Source organism: Salmo salar, chromosome 27 (genome assembly GCF_965601325.2).
Source record: "Salmo salar chromosome 27, fSalSal1, whole genome shotgun sequence".
Taxonomy (NCBI): Eukaryota; Metazoa; Chordata; class Actinopteri; order Salmoniformes; family Salmonidae; genus Salmo; species Salmo salar.
The window spans coordinates 6169858-6190894 of record NC_138317.1 but is presented as its reverse complement, the minus strand read 5'-3'; the positions used below and the strand labels follow the sequence as shown (position 1 = coordinate 6190894).

Sequence of the window (21037 nt, the reverse complement as noted above, 5' to 3'; positions counted from 1 at the left end):
TAAAGCTGCAAAAAATGTGCCAAAGAAATTAACTTTATGTCCTGAATACAAAGCGTTATGTTTGGGGCAAGTCCAACACAACACGTCACTAAGTACCACTTCATATTTTCAAGCATGGTGGTGGCTGCATCATGTTATGGGTATACCTCTTATCGGCAAGGACTAGGGAGTTTTTTTGTTGATTAAAATAAACAAATTAGAGCTAATCACAGGCAAAATCCTAGAGGAATACCTGGTTGTCTTCTTTCCAACGCACTACGAGACAAATGTATATTTCAGAAGGACAATAACCTAAAACACAATGCCAAATCAACATTGGAGTTGCTTACCAAGATGACATTGAATGTTCCTTAGTGGCCCAGTTACAGTTTTGACTTAAGTCGGATTTGTTTACATCCCTGTTAGTGAGCATTTCACCTTTGCCAAGATAATCCATCTACCTGACAGGTGGATTTTGGACTTCAATTTCAGTTATTTAAATGTATGATTCTGAGAACTTGTTGGCAATTTAAAAATCTTTATTTCAAAGAGCATTTTACAAGAAACACATTATTCTGGTCTTCAATCGATTTCTTCACCTTTAGCACCAAGTGTATGTTATTGAGCACCCTCAGAAAAAGGTATGATTTTAGAAAGTTTTAATCATATTTTTTATTGAACACTCACAGTGAACAGACAGATATGTGCACACAAGGGAAGTGACAAATTAATCAAACACATAATACAATTGTTTGAGAGAAAATTTGCAAAACTCCATGCTCTCACCCACTTTTTTACTTTGGAGATTTGTTAGACCTCTTAACAACTACCCATTTCACCATCTCTTTTACTCAAAAAGCTAACTTCAAATTAACCAAAGTATTGAAATTACAAATTTAAAGATAAGTCAGAAAATATGTTAAATGCTCTTAAACAGTTTTGAAGTATATATTTGCAAAAGTTTAACAGTGCAGTTTGGAAGGGCATTTTGTTTTAATTGGTTGTTTTAATAGGCTTGGACACCATAACACTATACAACATTGATGATTTAAGTGCCTAAATAAAACACGACTTTTGTAATATGGCTAAACGAATAAAATCTAATTGTTATACTACATAATGTTAGTTTATAACTTTTACAGGTTTTCCCATGACATTTTCAAATACGCAAGTACTGCATTCACAACATACTTTCACAAGACAATTTGGACTATTGCATGCATAACAAGACCCACAAACACTTTCTTAGACCAGATTTCACATAAATGGCAACATACAAAACGAAACACAGTTGTGTGTTTGAGCTCCTAAAAGAAACAAGGGGGAATATAAAGCCTATTTCTATGCATAGAATAGATCATCCATGTACAAAATGCAGACAAATAGAAAAACACAACAACCCATTAATAGTAGACACTAGCGTCATTAGAACAGGGTGCTATATGAGGCGAACAGGCCATTGAGTCAAATGTTAGAGTAGAATAATATTGTTGCATTTCCAAAACTCTAAAGGAGAACTTTCCCTTAAAGCTCAGATTATAAGGCTATTGACAAACTCAACAGCTCCCACCCTCAATGACTGCACACTTTCATCCCAGCATGCTAAATATTAGGTGCCAAGAATGTGTCACTATCTACAAACAAAGGAGACATGCTGGTGTTAGTGTGTTAACGTTGTCAAGGGTTGTTGTGAGTCTGTCAAATGGAGAACTTTCTCCTCTTCATCTTTTTCCATGGTTTTCTCATCTAAGGAGAGCTCAGAAGATTGTGCTCCAGCGTTTGGGGGGAAGGCGGGACTTGGTCTCCTGTAAACAGAGGGAAGCAGAAGTAATATATTGTACTGATATCTGAAATATTAAATTCTATACATTTACATTTACATTTAAGTCATTTAGCAGACGCTCTTATCCAGAGCGACTTACAAATCAAAAGAGTAAATATAGAGCTTTAAAAGTGCTTGTCATGGTTGGACGAGTGTCTCTATTCGATGGAAAGAAGGATTTCTATTTTCTATGAGAAGATTAGGGTTAAATTTGTTATTTGTATTTACATGATTGTCAAAAGTCACATTTTCAGGGATTCAAAGTTAGTATATACTCTCAGGAAAGAGGGTTGAGGTAGGTATAAAGACATCAATAAAAATGAGTTGTGCAATAGAGATTAAACTGAAAAAGTATTGATAACAAAAGACACCATCCATTTTACCATTCATTTCTCTAATACCTATGCATTTACATGAAAATTACATAGCCAGGTACAGTGTAATTACAGTGTACTTACATACCTGTTTGCGTACTGTAATACCTGTTTATATCAATGTGTACCTACACTGTAATTATACTTTAACTACGCAACTATATAGGAGCATACTGTATATCATAAAGTGTAGCCCAACCAGTCAAGTTAAACGTATATAATTGTGTCCATTTAATTAATGCACATGTTAGTTTAGTATGATGTCAAATAAATCGCAATGTAATTAGATTTTTTGTGATTTATGTCTAAACTAATGAAGATTCAGGATGCATATGGCTAGGTTACATCTCTAATTTACTCACTTTGATAATACTGTTGTTTTGATAGGTAAACACGCATAAGAAACAATGTTTATCAGGTGCACTCTTTAGACAGTGTAACTGTGTAGCGACAAGATAAACTTGGGATACAAACATCAGGATGTCTCACCAGTTTGAAGATTTTGGACAGTGTCCCTTGGTCTCTGCGGCATCTGTAAGATGACTTTGTGGCATCAGCATGTGGTGGCGAGGCCTAGAACAAGATGCTTTATAAACACATGGAACATGGCTGGCCCTGGGTATAAATCAGTGCTCAGCTCTCATTGGATGAAGTAGGGAGAGGACACCAAAATGGTGTTGAACTAGTAGTTATATTGAGTTTGAATATATTTTGATAAACACAATGGGTATAAATGTTACATTACTACAATGCTCTTTTGCATTAAACCCAGAAATGTCATGTTTCTACCAAAATCAGTTTACTTCATTCAGTGGTCTGTTACTGTAAAAGAATGGTATGAATGAGACAGGAAGAGAAATAAATGTGGAATGACCAACATTACAGCAACCTTTAGGGGGTAAGAAGATGGAAGACAAAGGAATGCATTACTTCAGAGCACACATAACACAGAGAACTGGTGAGGAGCACATTTCAATTCTTACACCCTGGACAGCTCACTCTGTGGACACAGAGGAGTTGAATGAAGAAACACACTAATGCAGGAAGATTAGTGAGTCACCATGAACAGAAAATGGGGCAGAGATGAAAGAGTCTCACAGACTGGTAAGGAAAGGAATGGTGGAAAGGAAGGCGGAAACTGTTGTATATAGGAGTCCCTGAGAGAGTCTTTACCGCTTGCGGTTCAGAAATAGTTGAGCAGTGTCAAAGTCATCCAGAAGCAGTGACTCTAAATTAAAATGTCAGAAAAACTGAAATCGTGAGATGTAATGTCACCACAGTATAAGCTGTATTTGAGCTTTTCATCAGCCACTACGTTCCATGAATAATTCCAATGTGAGGAAAACTGTGTTCGACGTTGATTCATGCATCTGACATTTTCCATTAGAGTAAGAATAGTAAGGTAAACAATGTTTGTGCTTAGCAAAATGTTATTTAGGCTTTCTAAGAAATATATATATATTCATTTGGATGTTAACTGTCTTGAAGAATCACACAAGGGAAGGAAGATGCAGAGTTGGGAGAGTACAAGTTAAATAAGTGGGAAGAACACAATCAAAACGCTCACAGAAGGACATTAGAGAAAGTCTTCAGACAGAGGGAAACATTTAAGATGTCATTATCAAACACAGGGCTGTGAGGTCAACACTGTTTTGGGGGTTTAGGGTTGAGTTTGAATGACCTACCAAGCCCAAGACCTCCCTCCACTAGACATGAAAGAAAAAGAGAGTATCAGGAAGATTCATGAAGCCCTACTGTAGCAGCACCTGTTACTATAACAACAGAAAATGTAAACCTACTATACTAGCTAGCCAACTTGCACAGGCCCATGAAGTCATGCGCTGTAAAAAGCAAGGAACAGTTTAAAGCTAATTACCACTTTTTTTTCTGAAAGGGGCCTAAAGAAACAGTAACCACAGTAAAGTAAAATGTTTTTTAAAGGAGGTAATGGAACTCACCCTGGACTTGGGACGGGGAGAGGCTGTCACCTGAGGATACAGAACCCAACAAATGATAAGGTCCTATTCCATGAGTTCAAAGATGGAAACATAAGGACATTGGCTAATGGGGAAAACCCTTTACAGCAGCAGAGAGTTTAATAAAAAAACAGTACTTTTGAACGTTTGAAGCAGTGGTGCAGGCCTAGAGAAACTGACTTGTGCTAGATAGCTACTCTACGCAATATCTTGTGGATATGTCTCCTAACGAGGACCAGAGCTGGGCAAAACATCTGGTCTGTCTAGATTATGAATAATGAAATCAAAAGTTGCTGGAGAACTTCAATGGGTGAAAAATAACTTTGTCCAAGTTTACATTTATCTTGATGAGAGAACATACTGCTACATTATTCTCTGAGCAGTATGTTCTCTCATCAATATAAATAGGAACATGAATAGGTGAAGATGAATACTGTATGCACTACAAACCGCTTATTTACAGTTACAAATAAATCTTGTTCCAATTGTATGGCAAGTTTGATCATGCCCTTCTTATACTGTATCAAACAATCACCATTGACCAAAGCGGATGTAACTTCAGGTAATACATTTTCTCCAAGGTCTCTACAATGCTTCAGGTAAGATAAATACCATTGAGAATTAAACTAGTTTATAATTCTTCGACAACAAAAGATCTTGTGTAAGAGTGTGTAAGAGTAAGTTCAATATATTTATTTCACAACCTTCAACTTTACAATTACAATTTGTTAAAATCAAACTAATATAATACATGTTATAATATATAAAATCGCACAGAGGTAGTCAATCTAAGATACTCACGCTCAAGCTCCTGAAGAAATGCATTACGGCATTCTCATTAGCCCGACGTCGAGGGGCTGGCTTGGGGGAGGTGGCGTGACCCCGGAAGGACCCCTAAAGGTATAAACAATTGTCAAAAACTCACAGAAGTCTTACTGCTAACGTTGGACAATCAGGCTCAATTAAATGGCTATGAGTACATGAACCTCTACAGGATCAGTGTCCCTATACCGGGACGGTTGAGCTAACGTGCACTAGTGTGATTAGCATGACGTTGTAAGTAACAAGAACTTTTCCCGGGACATAGGCGTCTTATATCGGCAGAAAGCTTAACCTGTTGGGGCTAGGGGGCAGTATTTTCACGGCTGGATAAAAAACGTACCCGATTTAATCTGGTTACTAATCCTACCCAGTAACTAGAATATGCATATACTTATTATATATGGATAGAAAACACCCTAAAGTTTCTAAAACTGTTTGAATGGTGTCTGTGAGTATAACAGAACTCAAATGGCAGGTCAAAACCTGAGAGATTCCTTTACAGGAAGTGGCCTGTCTGACCATTTCTGGAACTTCTTTGCCATCTCTATCTTTTACAAAGGATCTCTGCTCTGATCTCTGCTCTGCTCTGACACTTCCTACGTCGTCCATGGGCGCTCAGAGCCCGGGAAAAAACAGAATGTCGTCATCCCAGCCCCAGGCTGAAACACATTATCGCCTTTCTCAAGTGGCCAATCACGGGACTGTGGGCTTAGGCGCGTGACCTGGCCGCCCCCGTCTTTGTGATTTTTTCCTCTGTTTGCCGAAAAGGAGATTCCCGGTCGGAATATTATCGCTTTTCTACGAGAAAAATGGCATAAAAAATGATTTTAAACAGCAGTTGACATGCTTCGAAGTACGGTAAAGGAATATTTAGAATTTTTTTGTCACGAAATGCGCCATGCGCACGACCGTTATTTACCATTTCGGATAGTTTCTGGAACGCACGGACAAAACGACGCTATTCGGATATAACGATGGATTATTTGGGACCAAACCAACATTTGTTATTGAAGTAGAAGTCCTGGGAGTGCATTCTGACGAAGAACAGGAAAGGTAAGACCATTTTTCATATAGTAAATCTGATTATGGTGAATGCTAAACTTGCTGGGTGTCTAAATAGCTAGCCCTGTGATGCCGGGCTATGTACTTAGAATATTGCAAAATGTGCTTCATCCGAAAAGCTATTTTAAAATCGGACATATCGAGTGCATAGAGGAGTTCTGTATCTATAATTCTTAAAATAATTGTTATGCTTTTTGTGAACGTTTATCGTGAGTAATTTAGTAAATTGTTAGCGAATTCCCCGGAAGTTTGCGGGGGGTATGCTAGTTCTGAACGTCACATGCTAATGTAAAAAGCTGTTTTTTGATATAAATATGAACTTGATTGAACAAAACATGCATGTATTGTATAACATAATGTCCTAGGGTTGTCATCTGATGAAGATCATCAAAGGTTAGTGCTGCATTTAGCTGTCTTCTGGGTTTTTGTGACATTATATGCTAGCTTGAAAAATGGGTGTCTGATTATTTCTGGCTTGGTACTCTGCTGACATAATCTAATGTTTTGCTTTCGTTGTAAAGCCTTTTTGAAATCGGACAGTGTGGTTAGATTAACGAGAGTCTTGTCTTTAAGTAGCTGTAAAATAGTCATATGTTTGAGAAATTGAAGTAATAGCATTTCAAACGTTTTGAAAATCGCGCCACAGGATTCAACTGGCTGTTACGTAGGTGGGACGAATTCGTCCCACCTAGCCCAGAGAGGTTAAATTCTTGTTAATCTAACTGCACTGTCCAATTTACAGTAGCTAATACAGTGAAAAAATACTATGCTATTGTTTGAGAAGAGTGCACAACAACAAAAAACTTTTATCACGGCAACTGGTTTGATACATTCATCTCTGAAGGTAAATAATGTACTTACTGTCACACCCTGATCGGTTTCACCTGTCTTTGTGCTTGTCTCCACCCCCCTCCAGGTGTCGCAAATCTTCCCCATTATCCCCTGTGCATTTCAACCTGTGTTCTCTGTTTGTCTGTTGCCGGTTCGTATTGTCTTGTCAGGTCTTAACAACTTGTTTTCCCATCTTCCTTCTTTCTCATGTTTCTGTTTCCTAGTTCCCCCGGTTCTGACCATTTCTGCCTGCCCTGACCCAAGCCTGCCTGCCGTTCTGTACCTGCCTGACTTTGACCTGTTTACGAACCTCTGCCTGCCCTGACCGTGAGCCTGCCTGCTGTTCTGTACATTGTTGACTCTGCCCTGGATTACAGACCTCTGCCTTCCCTTGACCTGTCTTTTGCCTGCCCCCTGTTTGGGTCAATAAACTTTGATTCTAGCTGTCTGCATCTGGGTCTTATCCTGAGTTCTGATAGTAGGAACTGGCCATGACTGACCCAGCAGACTCAGACCAGCTCCACAATGCTGTCTCCCAGCAAAAAGCCATCATTGGAAGACACAAGGAGTTACTGCAATGCCTTATGGAGGGACTCCATACCCTGGCGGAATGCCATGACCAGGCGTTCAATACATTACTGGAGCAATTCCGCGTATTCCCTACAAAGCAGCAAGCCACACCAGTTATTCCCCAGACTCTCAGCAATCCCACCACCAGTGATGTTTCTTCCCAGCCTACACCAGTTTCCCGAGAACCCCGCTTACCTCCTCCCGAGCGTTACGCTGGAGATTCTGGAACCTACCGGGTCTTTCTCTCCCAGTGCTCCCTCTTCTTCGAGCTGCAGCCTTCTTCGTTCCCCTCGGACCGCTCGAGGATAGCGTACATCATAACGCTGATGTCCGGGAGGGCACTCGCCTGGGCTATGGCGGTGTGGGAGCAACAGTCTGCCGTCTGCCTCAGTCTGGAGGAGTTTGTGGTGGAAGTACGGAAGTTCGAGTCTCCATTGTCCGGGATAGAGGCTGCTCGTAAATCGCTCTAGCTACGTCAAGATGCCCTTAGTGTGGCAGACTATGTAGTGGATTTTCGCACGTTGGTGGTGAGTGCCTGAGAGTGCCTGGAACCCGAAAGCATTGTTTGACATGTTCCTTCACGGATTATCGGAGGTGATCAAAGATGAGCTCGCAGCCCGAGGTTGCCCATGGACCTCGACTCCCTCATAGCCTTCACCATCTGGATCGATGGGCGACTACGAGAATGTAGGAGGGAGAGGGAATCTGTCCCCTATCACCTCGACTCTGAGGAACCCTGGAAACCCCCGAAGGCATTTCTGAGAGACTCTGACGTCACCCGAGTGCTCACGGGAATCGCAGAGGGCGGTCGACTCGCCTCCTCCATAGCCCACGCTACTGGGATGGGCTCGATTGTCTCAGGATGAATGTTTACGCAGACTGAACACCAGGAGCTGTTTGTATTTCGGGACTACAGTGAGGGAAAAAAGAATATGATACCCTGCTGATTTTGTACATTTGCCCACTGACAAAGAAATGATCAGCCTATAATTTTAATGGTAGATTTATTTCAACAGTGAGAGACAGAATAACAACAAAAAAATCCAGAAAAACGTGTGTCAAAAATGTTATAAATTGATTTGCATTTTAATGACGGAAATAAGTATTTGACCCCCTCTCAATCAGAACGATTTCTGGCTCCCAGGTGTCTTTTATACAGGTAACGAGCTGAGATTAGGAGCACACTCTTAAAGGGAGTGCTCCTAATCTCAGCTTGTTACCTGTATAAAAGACACCTGTCCACAGAAGCAATCAATCAATCAGATTCCAAACTCTCCACCATGGCCAAGACCAACGAGCTCTCCAAGGATGTCAGGGACAAGCAGCTTGGTGAGAAGGTGACAACAGTTGGTGCGATTATTCGCAAACGGAAGAAACACAAAATAACTGTCAATCTCCCTTGGCCTGGGGCTCCATGCAAGATCTCACCTCGTGGAGTTGCAATGATCATGAGAACGGTGAGGAATCAGCCCAGAACTACACGGGAGGATCTTGTCAATGATCTGGGACCATAGTCACCAAGAAAACAATTGGTAACACACTACGCCGTGAAGGACTGAAATCCTGCAGCGCCCGCAAGGTCCCCCTGCTCAAGAAAGCACATATACATGCCCGTCTGAAGTTTGCCAATGAACATCTGAATGATTCAGAGGACAACTGGGTGAAAGTGTTGTGATCAGATGAGACCAAAATGAAGCTCTTTGGCATCAACTCAACTCGCCGTGTTTGGAGAAGGAGGAAGAACACAAGAACACCATCCCCAACGTCGAACATGGAGGTGGAAACATTATGCTTTGGGGTTGTTTTTCTGCTAAGGGGACAGGACAACTTCACTGCATCAAAGGGACGATGGACGGGGCCATGTACCTTCCCTCAGCCAGGGCATTGAAAATGGGTCGTGGATGGGCATTTCAGCATGACAATGACCCAAAACACATAGCCAAGGCAACAAAGGAGTGGCTCAAGAAGAAGCACATTAAGGTCCTGGAGTGGCCTAGCCAGTCTCCAGACCTTAATCCCATAGAAAATCTGTGGAGGGAGCTGAAGGTTCGAGTTGCCAAACGTCACCCTCGAAAACTTAATGACTTGGAGAAGACCTGCAAAGAGGAGTGGGACAAAATCCCTCCTGAGATGTGTGCAAACCTGGTGGCCAACTACTATAAACATCTGACCTCTGTGATTGCCAACAAGGGTTTTGCCACCAAGTACTAAGTCATGTTTTGCAGAGGGGTCAAATACTTATTTCCCTCATTAAAATGCAAATCATTTTATAACATTTTTGACATGGGTTTTTCTGGATTTTTTTGTTGTTTTTCTGTCTCTCACTGTTCAAATAAACCTACCATTAAAATTATGGACAGATAATTTCTTTATCAGTGGGCAAACGTACAAAATCAGCAGGGGATCAAATACTTTTTTCCCTCACTGTACATGACATTATATTTCCACCTGTCCATTGAAAAGACCAGGCTCATCAGTAGGCACAAATACTCTGGTGAGCCGTACAGGGATTTTCCAATCATTACTTGCACCCCTCTCCATGCCACCCTGTTATGGGGTGACCAGGACAAATCACTCCGGGTGCTCAATGACTCTGGGGCCCATGAAAGCTTTTTCGATGCTACCTTGGTGTCAGAGCTTGGTATCACCACTCATCCACTCTGTGCTGGATGGGCGCTCTATTGGCAGAGTCACCTGCAATACGATTCCTATTGACCTACGAGTTTCAAAGTGTATGCAGTTTCTGCTCATCGAATCTCCCCATGTACCTGTGGTTTTGGGATATTCATGGCTCCAGAAGCACAATCCCCTGATCGACTGGGCTACTGGTGCTATTGTGGGTTGGATCCCGCTCTGCCATGCTCATTGTCTCAAGTCAGCCCAGCCTGCTCCGGGATGTCTCCCTGCAGGCTTGAGAGAAGCCTCGGACTTCCCCGCCATGCCCGCGGAGTATCAGGACATCCGGGAGGTCTTCAACAAGGCCAGTGCTACTTCTCTCCCTCCGCATTGACCCTTACGTCTGCGCCATTGACGTTCTCCCGGGCACCACACCCCCTCGGAGGCGGCTTTACTCCCTGTCAGGTCTGGAGACCAAGGCTATAGAGGAGTACATTGAGAATTCACTCGTTGCAGGGAGTATTCGACCATTGGCCCCCCACGCCGGCGAAGGACCAAACCCTGCGCCTGTGTATCGACTACAGGAGTCTTAATGACATCACTGTAAAAAAACGCTTATCTCCTCGGCTTTTGAAACTCTTCAGGGAGCGACCATCTTCTCCAAGTTGGACTTTGGGGAACGCCTACCATCTGATTCAGATACGGGAAGGAGATGAGTGGAAGACTGCCTTTAACACAGCTAGCTGTGTTCCAGGTGTTCCAGAACTGGTTCGTGTTTGTGTACCTCGACGACATCCTGGTCTTTTCCTGGTCAGCTCAAGAACACGTCCTCCACCACCGACAAGTCCTTCAGCGTCTCCTGGAGAACCAGGTTTTCATTAAAGCGGAGAAGTGTGAGTTCCATCACTCCACTATCTCTTTCCTTGGATACGTCATCACTGCAGGACATATACAGATGGATCCAGACAAGGTGAGAGTGGTGGTGGATTGGCCTAAACCCACATCCAGAGTGCAGCTGCAATGTTTCCTGGGGTTTGCTAACTTCTACTGCCACTTCATTCGTTTTTACAGCATCCTGGCTTCCCCCTTCTCAGCACTCACCTCTCCCAAGGTTCCCTTCATATGGTCGCCAGAAGCTGCACCCCTGCGCTTTCCTCTCCCATCGTCTTACCCCTACTGAGAGGAACTATGATGTGGGAGAACTCCTCGCCATCAAGACGATGCTGGAGGAGTGGAGGCACTGGTTGGAAGGGGCGGAACACCCATTCTTGGTGTGGACTGACCATAAGAACCAGGAATATCTCTGCACCGCCAAGCGCCTCAACTCTAGGCAGGCTCATTGGGCCCTGTTATTCACCCGGTTCAATTTCACTCTTTTCTACATCCCAGGGTCCAAGAACGTGGACGCACTCTCACGGTTGTATTGCCCCGCTGCTACTCCGTCTGACCCCGAGACCATCCTCCCTACTGCCTGTCTAGCGGCTGCAATCATCTGGGGTATAGAGAGCCTGGTCTGTAAGGCGCAGCGTTCCCAGCTGGAATCCGGAGTACCAGGGAACTGGCAGAGTGTCCCGGACTCTGCCCGTTCCCCGGTCCTGGAATGGGCACATTCCTCCAGACTGACCTGTCATTCAGTCTCCTGTCAGACGCTTTTGGTGGCCTTCCATGGTGCCGAATGTTTCCGCATTCGTCGCTGCCTGCACGGTGTGTGCACAAAATAAGACTCCTCTGCAATCTCTAGCTGGCCTTCTACAACCACTCCCTATTCCTCACCGCCCCTGGTCCCATATGTTCCTGTACTTTGTTACTGGGCTTCACCCATCAGACGGCAACATTACTATCCATTTAATCCCCCTTACAAAGTCACCCTCAGCCAAGGAGACGGCTCAGCTCATGGTGCAGCACATCTTTCGGATCCATGGACTTCGGGTCGACATGGTCTCCGATCAGGGTCCCCAGTTCTCGTCCCAGTTCTGGAATACGTTCTGCAATCGCATTGGGTCATCGGCCAGCCTGTCCTCTGGTTTCCATCCCCAATCTAAAGGCCAGTCAGAGCAAGCCAATCAGGACCTGGAGACGGCCCTTCATTGCCTTGTCTCTGCCAACCCCACCACCTGGAGCCAGCAACTCGTGTGGGTGGAATATGCCCACAACACCCTTCCCTGCTCGGCCACTGGTCTCTTGCCCTTTGAGTGTTCCTTGGGATATCAGCCCCCGGTCTTCCCCGAGCAAGAGGAAGAAGTCAGCATACCTGCCCCTCCAGGTGGAGTCCCATAAACTTTCCCCCCATTTCATTGGCCCGTTCCCCATCTCTAAAATACTTAGCCCCTCTGCTGTTCGCCTTCTGTTGCCCCACACCCTCTGTATCCATCCTACGTTTCATGTGTCTAAGATAACACCTGTGTCTCACTGGACTTTGTCTTCTGTTTCCAGAACAGCCTGCCTGCTGTTCTGTACCTTATTGACTCTGCCCTGGATTACAGACCTCTGCCTGCCCTTGACCTGTCTTTTGCCTGCCCCCTGTTTGGGTCAATACACATCTGTGATTCCAGCTGTCTGCATCTGGGTCTTATCCTGATTTCTGATACTTACATTCAGTAATCTTGCTCTGATTTGTCATCCTGAGGGTCCCAGAGATAAAATGTAGCATAGTTTTGTTCGATAAAATCCATTTTTATATTCAAATGTAGGAACTGGGTTCTACAGGTTGAACCCCTGCTGTCTCTGGCTCCACACCCACCTCGCCTGGCCAACTAGATATGTGAAAGTTAGTGTATGAGCTAATGATCCATCATGTATGACATTCCTGGTAGTGTGTAAACTTACATTTTGTATTACCATATAATTTTTGTATGTTCTCTATAGTTATGTACTTGAAAATGTATTAATTGACCAATTCGGCACATTTGGGCAGACTTGATACAAAATATTGTCCAGTATTGCAATTCTTCTTTGGATCAATCTGAAACGTTGCACACACACTGCTGCCATCTAGTGGCCAAAATCTAAATTGCGCCTAAACTGCAATATTATATGATGGCCTTTCTCTTGCATTTCAATGATGATGAAAAAAATGTATAATAGAAAATGCATGTTTTTTTGTTTGTATTATCTTTTACCGGATCTAATGTGTTATATTCTCCTACATTCATTTCACATTTCCATAAACTTCAAAGTGTTTCTTTGAAATGGTGTCAGGAATATGCATATTCTTGCTTCAGGTCCTGAGCTACAGGCAGTTAGATTTGGGTATGTCATTTTAGGCAAAAATGGGTCCATAAACTACTTTGTACAGTCTGTACTGTATGTATTTTAATCAATTTTTCAAGTTGAGGTGACTTTCTGAACAGATACTCTGCTCTGTATTTCTTTGTAATGTTATGCATCCTAGTTCACAGAGTGCGTTTTTTTTACATGGTTTGCTCAAGGGAATTAGAAATTAAAATAAATGCACACAGATGAGTTCAAAAAAAGGGTTGCATAACCAAATGCTCCCTCACATGAAGGTGATTGGGAGTTGATTTTTAAAAGCTGTCTGTCGGGAGGATTGCACTTCAATGGAAGATATTCAAAATGTGTTTAAATAACCTATTCTAGAAAGTAAAGTATAATTGTGCAGAAATAAATTCAGATATCCAAGAACTTTACTACAGCAAGACAATTCAGGCTGAATTCAAGCCTTTTCAAGGCCCCTCCCTCCAGATATAGGTTTTAATTGGATAACTGTTTTGTTGCGAAGAATTTTCCTGCACTGCAGGAAATGTGGATGAGCTTCGTGATTTACACAAATTTACTGAAAATCCGCACTAAGACACGATTATATTAACAGTATTGCACTTTGTAGCCTACTTTTGTCGAGCCCATAACCACAGATCAAGCAACATTATGGGCTAAACGTTCAAATCCTGTTGCAGCAGGATTATTTGCTATGAAAATACTGGTCAAAATAAGATCCTAGGTCTGTAACCCAACCTACAGCATTATGTTAATTTCCATTATCATAGCTGACAGTGATTAATACAAGCGCTGAGTGGAGAAGACTGGATATTCTTTTAGAATGTCTGCAATGGGAAAATGATGCAATTTTCCGGGTTAAAATGCATATATATTGACAAAACATTACAAAAAAATTCATAACATCAGAGATAAGCAGTTGTTAACCTGCCATCACTCAGCAATGTGCCCCCCTTCCCTAGTTTTGGTTGCAATAAACTCTAGAGAAAATACGCTGAAGACAAAGCTTAGAATCATTTGGGGGTGTTTGATCGACTTGCTTAGCTTTAGGAAAAAACATGAGACCTTGTAACCCGCAGAGGACCAACTGGTGCATGATGCAGACAGATCACATTGGATATTCTGTTTGTTATCAAGTCTGTACAGCTAAATAAATGGTGGTCAAAGTTTTATGAATTCAAGCTATGCAGTAGTTGTATATTAGGCACCTGATTTCAAACTGTGATCATACGAAACACACCAGTCCATTTCAAAAGTTAATTTCTCACACTTTCCCAATGGGGAAGCTTCTGGAGAATTTGTAGCAATGCACTTATGACAGCAAACACCCAGTCAAACACACAGCTATCCAGGTTGGGGTCAGTAAAAAAAATTCAGTGGTCAATTAAAATTCAGTGGTCAATTAAGATTCAAGCCTAAAAAGAAGTTTAGAACTAAAATGGAAATTAGATGGACCCTTTGGAATGTACTCGACTTGATTCTGACTATTGCAATAATTTGAGGAACTATATTTGAACAATATTTTAAGAGGTAAGGTATTGATTTTTCAATGTTGGTCATAAACATTAAAGACATGCCTCGGAACTTTGGCAACTAGTAAATATTTTTTAAACCTCCCGCTTTGGGTTGAATGTGTCAATGTGTAGTTCATACATGCATAATCTATGAGCAGAATTACGTTTTTAGCACAATTAGCCACAAAAGAAAGCGACTGTTTACTGGAAGCTGTGCGGCACCATTTTCCCTCCATTTTCCCACTTGTGGGCCAGCCGCATGCAATTCGAGTTCCAGCCAATGACCTTTAGCCCCTCGCCATGTGAGTGACAGCTAGCAGGATGCACACACAGCAGAGCAAGAGAGACAGCGATGACATGGTGCACATGTCTGACGTAGTATGCAATTTTCGTGGACCACTTTTGGCGCATGAGCGCTACTTTAAGAACTACAGGCCAAAAAGTACACAAACGTACCGGAGAATCTCTAAGAGATTGTCAGCAAATAAATGGTGTATTCCTGTTAATCAACGAGAATCCCTGTTATCTTCAGCGGTTCTATAGCTATTAATTTTCCCCCAAAAAAATCCTCAACATGGAGAAACAATGCCAAACAATCTGTACAGCAAGTAGTCCATTTGATATTTTGGGTAGATCTATAATAAAAATCAAATGACCAATTGTCTAAGGTTACTACATCAGGTATTCTACAAGTATTTTAGCTCTGCACAATAAATAAATCACCTTTTTTCAAAGAATCTCTCTCGACTGCACACAAAAACTGGACAGATCTATCCTTACCATCATCATAGAACACTATAGACTGGAAGAGTCTTGGTGAGGCCATTGATCTTAACAGTTGGTAACACCAGATGCTCACCTTGCCCCTTTTATTTTTGTCACCTCCAAAGAACGTGCTAATCTGATCCATCAGGCCAGGGGCCTTCTTCCTCCTGCTCAGTCCAAATGAGCTTTGCCCTGAGGTACTCGCTGTGGCCATGCTGGATAGTGGTTAGGTAGGGTTGGGACGACCGCTCTGTATCTGGGATTTAGACCTTTCAAACCAACTCTGTAATCGCTCTGCTGTTGCTCCTTGGATACTTTTCTATCTGTCTGACGTTGAATGGGCAGTCTTTGAAGGTGTCGTCCCCGTGCCCCGATGTATCATGGGAGATGAGGCAGGTCAGGTGGGGGTAGGCGGGCACAGTGGCATACATGGTGCTGGCCTGACTCCAGGCGTTCTTTGGTCTCTCAGTGCCTGTGGAGTCAGTCACTACCGCCCTCTGCATGGGCCAGCCATTGTACTCCCCCCCTGGCCCGGCCTGAACTAGGGCCCTGATGCAAAACAGTCTCCAGCACTGTGAGGCCATTGTTTAAATGGACCCCATATATCTTTTTGATTGATTATATTCAAATAAGATTTAAATTAGCCCTGTTTTCCATACAGTTGACTAGAAAAGGAAACACGTAAATGCTAACTAATGTTGAAACATATGGAAATAATTTCTCTATGAAAGAAGTTGTTAATCACAACTACACAAAAGTTTTGGTCAGTTATGGAAACAGACATAAAAACCATACCTACTTATTTATCTCATAATTCATAAGAAATTCAATGCATTTACTAAGTAATAGTTATTATAGCTGATATTTACTCATGCTGTTTTGCCAATGCAATATATACGTTTACCAAAAAATGTTTGTCAAACTCGATTGTGTTGTTTCAATCCATAGAAGCTGCAGCAGCTGTGAAACAAAGCGGATTCTGTTAGAAAACACCCTAACATTAGCATATTCATATTTTGAAACAGATGCCTTTTGTTTTTTGTGGTTTTTTTAGGTGTTTTTTTTCTCCAAATATTTAATACCATTTTAAAGTTAAACAGTTCACAATGCAAAATATTGACCTAGTAGGATTAACCTGCAATGGCCTTAAAGACATTCCAAATACTACTTTCACAGATCTCACTCTGTTTTCTGATAAACTCAGAGATCTCTGCTCTGCGCACCAAATGAGAGCACAGATAATACTTTTCACAAAGTCAGATTAGAGTGCTGTGAAACATAAGAAGAACAGATAAGATAAAATAAAATCGTAGTGTTAAAAGGAACTTAAATGATAATGTTTCTTCAGAAAATGTGAACTACACATTGTATGCCATTTAAAAAAAGCAATTATCCTTTAGCCTGACACAGGCCTATAAACTGAAGGTAGGAGGTGTGTCAAACTAAATCTGCACAATGCTATTTTTTCACTGCATGCTAGTCATTAGTCAAAACTCCATGAGAACAGACTGTGGCTTGCCCAACAGTTACAGTTAATTCTATAAATGACCAGACTCACTGACATGGAACAAACCGCATAGGAACTATGAAGGAATGTAAGGAAGAGTTTGAGAATTTGAGTTATGCTATTCCATAGAGTTATGTTGTTCATGGGTAGACACATTTCTTTGTGTACTACACGTGCCTCCTTACTATATATAGTATGTGGCCTAGATCGTGCCTAGCACGGTTTTAATGGCTTTTGGCCACTCTATAAATGGAGTACACTTGGAGGGAGACATGCTTGTCCATTATGTCATGTCTACAGTAGTCCACCTGTTTTGTCAGGGAGGGTCTCTGAACAGCGCCCACAGGCCTGATAGAGAGCAGGAATGCAGAGAGTGGGTCGACCGCACTGCATGTGCCCTCGTGTCTAAAAGACTCTTGGCTTTGTCCCACCAGTTTGGAGGGTCGAGAGAGACCGCAGGGAAAACAATACGGGCCATGGAGGAAAACTGTGGGACACAAACACGGGAGATATCCTTGAACCACGAGAAGAATGTAGATCTAGAGACCAGGACACCCACCTAGGGTAGCAGATGAGAATCTACTAGTTAACAAGGCATTGTGCTGCCAATGTGCCTTAGGAGCCCACCAGTCAGGGAGACAAGTCTCCTCTGTTTCATCACGTGTGGCTGGGGAAAGACAATCCAGTAGGTTGTTTACTCTTATCACAACAGCAGTTATACTGGTTCTTGAACAAATAACATCAGCAAAGCTGTGAATGGTACTGTGACATATTTGAGGGCTCGTCTATTGAAACAGGTTAGTTGTTGGAAATGAATAAGTTGTCTCTCCAAGATCATAAATTGAAACAGTATAATTTGATATTCAAAGTCTTGACTGACCATTAGGTCTGTAATGACAACTGGGATTTCAAATGATAAACTTGATAACAGATGTATAACTATCATTTGTCTGTTGTCATGAGTATGCTATCGCATGTCACAAATGTGAGACAAGCTTAGGAACTTGTTTATTAGTGTTCTATTTACATAGTGTTTTATCAACGCATCTTGTAGCAGCAGCACAATATATTACTTGGCTTTTGGGTCAAAACAAAAGAGCATGACATTGTTGTGACAAAAAACAAATGGCAGCATTATGCTCAGGCCTGGGCAGTGGCCTCTGCCAAGTGTTGATGGAATCGCTGGCTTTCTACAATTGAGAGATTTGCATTGTTTTAACCAGCCAAAAGGATCTGAGGACACTCAGTGGGAAAAGCTAAAGTCTTACAGCTGATCTGATGAGTTCAGAGGTCTTAAGAGTTCACAGCCAAACAATGGGCTCTTTCCAGAAACCAAGCCAACACTTTACATCAAAGTCATTGATCACTCTGTACAACAAAACTATGCTTTAAAGATACTACATAAATATTGTTCTGCATTGAGCATGAAAAACTCTGCAGCGTTGCAGTTCTTGACACACTCAAACCAGTGCGCCTGGCACCTACTATCATACCCTGTTCGAAGGTACTTAAATATTTTGCTTGCCCATTCACCCTCTGAATGGCACACATACACAATCCATGTCTCAAGGCCTAAAAATCCTTCTTTACCGGTGTCCTCCCGTTCATCTACACGGATTGAAGTGGATTTAACAGATGACATCAACAAGGGATCATACCTTTCACCTGGTCAGTCTATGTCATGGAAAGAGCAGGTGTTCCTAATGTTTTGTATACTCAGTGTATGTGTAATATATACACTCCCAATTCAAAACCCTTTCCATTGGGTTCTACATTGAAACCAAAATGGTTTTACCTGAAACCAAAATGGTTTCGACCTGGAGCCAAAAATGGTTCTCCTATGGGGACAGCCGAATAACCCTTTTTTAAACCTTTTTTCTAAGAGTGTAACCACAAAAAAATAACAGAAAATGTACTTATTCAGTCGGAGTCATATTCCAATGGCAAAGCAATAGCATTGTTAAAAGAGAGTGGGTAGGAAAGAGCACAGGGTGGTACTTAAATGTCATAGGTGAGCCGAACCTACTATATTATGCATACAAAAATGAAATATTAGTCATAAACATGATTATACTTGGAACTGGAGAGTCTTTACCACCACAGTAAATTAGTAGTCATATATAGGACCCTGAGTTTTTCTGGGCCCAGAATTTCATCTAGTCATGACTCATTAGTTGGCTTACCTGTCAGGCGAAAATGCAGAATTTTTTGCCCTCTTCAGAAAACTTCAGTGGTTCAGCTGAACATGTAAATGTGCACTTTGAAAGATGTGGTTGAACATATTAGCTGTAAAACTTGTTTCAGCATTTCTATTGCTTATTCTAACATTCTATATGATGTAAAAATGTATGATAATCAGGCCCAATTCAAAACCGTAAAGAACCGCAAAAGTAATGTTATTTTGCCTCTGATGAAGCAAATCATATGGTCATTCAGTCCTACGCCATTGAGTATCACTGATATGATTCCAAGAGAAATGTAAGTAGCTGGGTTTCCATCCAATTTGTAACATATTTTCATGCAAGCGGCACGTAGCCTAGCGTAGCCTTTGCAAATGTTATAAAATATGCACATTTTCACACGGTAGGTATGTTTCAATTAAAACGGACTTGTTACGTAGAAAAGGCTGTGCATTATGACATAGTGCACATACACGTTTGCGCTAAATTTCTCATGTACTGAATAAAAAGTTCAATGTTCAATGTGTATCCATTGCTTTTCCACTCTATCAATGGTTTTGTCACACAAATTGTTGCAATAAATGGCAAAATTACTCAATCTGGTTTTCGTGCATGCTCTCTAGACAACAGTTTACTGATAAGGGACTATATGTTTTTATAATGAGGGACACCTATTATCTGACCTCTCCGAAATGAAAATAAATGTCCCTCCCTTCAGTCAAATATATTTTTACCGGACACTCCCTGAACACTTGAAAAAAAACAAGTGACCCTCCGGCTATACCCAAAATAATAATTAAAACAAAGTGGAGAGCAGAGAACATGCATTCCATTTACCCGCACTCCTAGGACAGACCAGAGTCTTATATATGCAGTTTTAAAAACTGTTCTTTGTTTTGTAAGCATTACATGGCAAAGTAGCCAGAAGGTTCCAACAAACTGGCGCTGACAGAGAGCGCTACCTCGCTTCTACTGTAGTCCTTAGGAAACTTTGCAGTATTTCATTTTTTATTTATTATTTTAAAGCTCTGACGAAGGCCGCGAAGCCGATACGTAAGCTTATTAAAGATCAGCAATACTATCAAGAGCAGTTACATCTTTTTTCTCATCTTATCCAACTGCTACCATACATTTGCAAAAAAAGATAGCTCAGAGGTATGAGTGCCTTTTCAATTATGTATTATTTCTTACATTGTTAGCCCAGAAAATCTTAAGTGTTATTACATACTATTGGATATCAGAGCGTCGTCAACTTACCAGCACAACGACCAGGAATACAACTTTCCCGAAGCGGATCCTTTGTCTGCACCTCCCAGTGCATTTGAACTGATTCCAGAGGCCGACCCAAAACAACGCTGCCGGAGGAGAGGATGTTGGAGCGGTCTTCTAGTTAGACTTCGAAGGTGCGCACACCACCCACCGCTTCCGAGTATATTACTCGCTAATGTCCAGTCCCTAGATAACAAAGTTCATGAAAGCCGCGCAAGGGTTGCTATCCAGAGAGACATCAGGGATTCTAGCATACTCTGTTTTACTGAAACATGGCTCTCTCGGGATATGCTGTCGGAGTCGGTACAGCCATCTGGATTCTCAGTGCATCACGCAGACAGGAATAAACATCTCTCCTGGAAGAAGAAGGGTGGGGGTGTATGTTTCATGATTAACGACTCATGGGGTAATTGTAACAACACAAAGGAGCTCAAGTTCTTTTGTTCACCTGACCTAGAATTCCTCACAATCAAATGCCGACAGTATTCTCTCCCAAGAGAATTCTCTTCAGTTATT

The 21037-nt window shown here is 41.9% G+C and overlaps 1 protein-coding gene across 2 annotated transcripts; it reads right to left on the bottom strand.

Annotated features, from left to right (window-relative positions):
- Nucleotides 1-1124: 1124 nt before the first annotated feature.
- mbpa (myelin basic protein a) lies at nt 1125-15924 on the bottom strand. Of its 2 annotated transcripts, XM_014177042.3 has the most exons (6): nt 15660-15924; nt 4953-5045; nt 4134-4163; nt 3861-3881; nt 2665-2748; nt 1125-1784 (listed from the first exon to the last, which is right to left on the bottom strand). In XM_014177042.3, exons 1-6 carry the CDS (start codon nt 15777-15779, stop codon nt 1737-1739), a joined length of 396 nt encoding a protein of 131 aa, XP_014032517.1. In that variant the 5' UTR covers nt 15780-15924; the 3' UTR covers nt 1125-1736. The 2 variants fall into 2 exon arrangements, with proteins under 2 accessions (XP_014032517.1, XP_014032518.1); XM_014177043.3 differs by lacking the exon at nt 3861-3881.
- Nucleotides 15925-21037: the final 5113 nt, after the last annotated feature.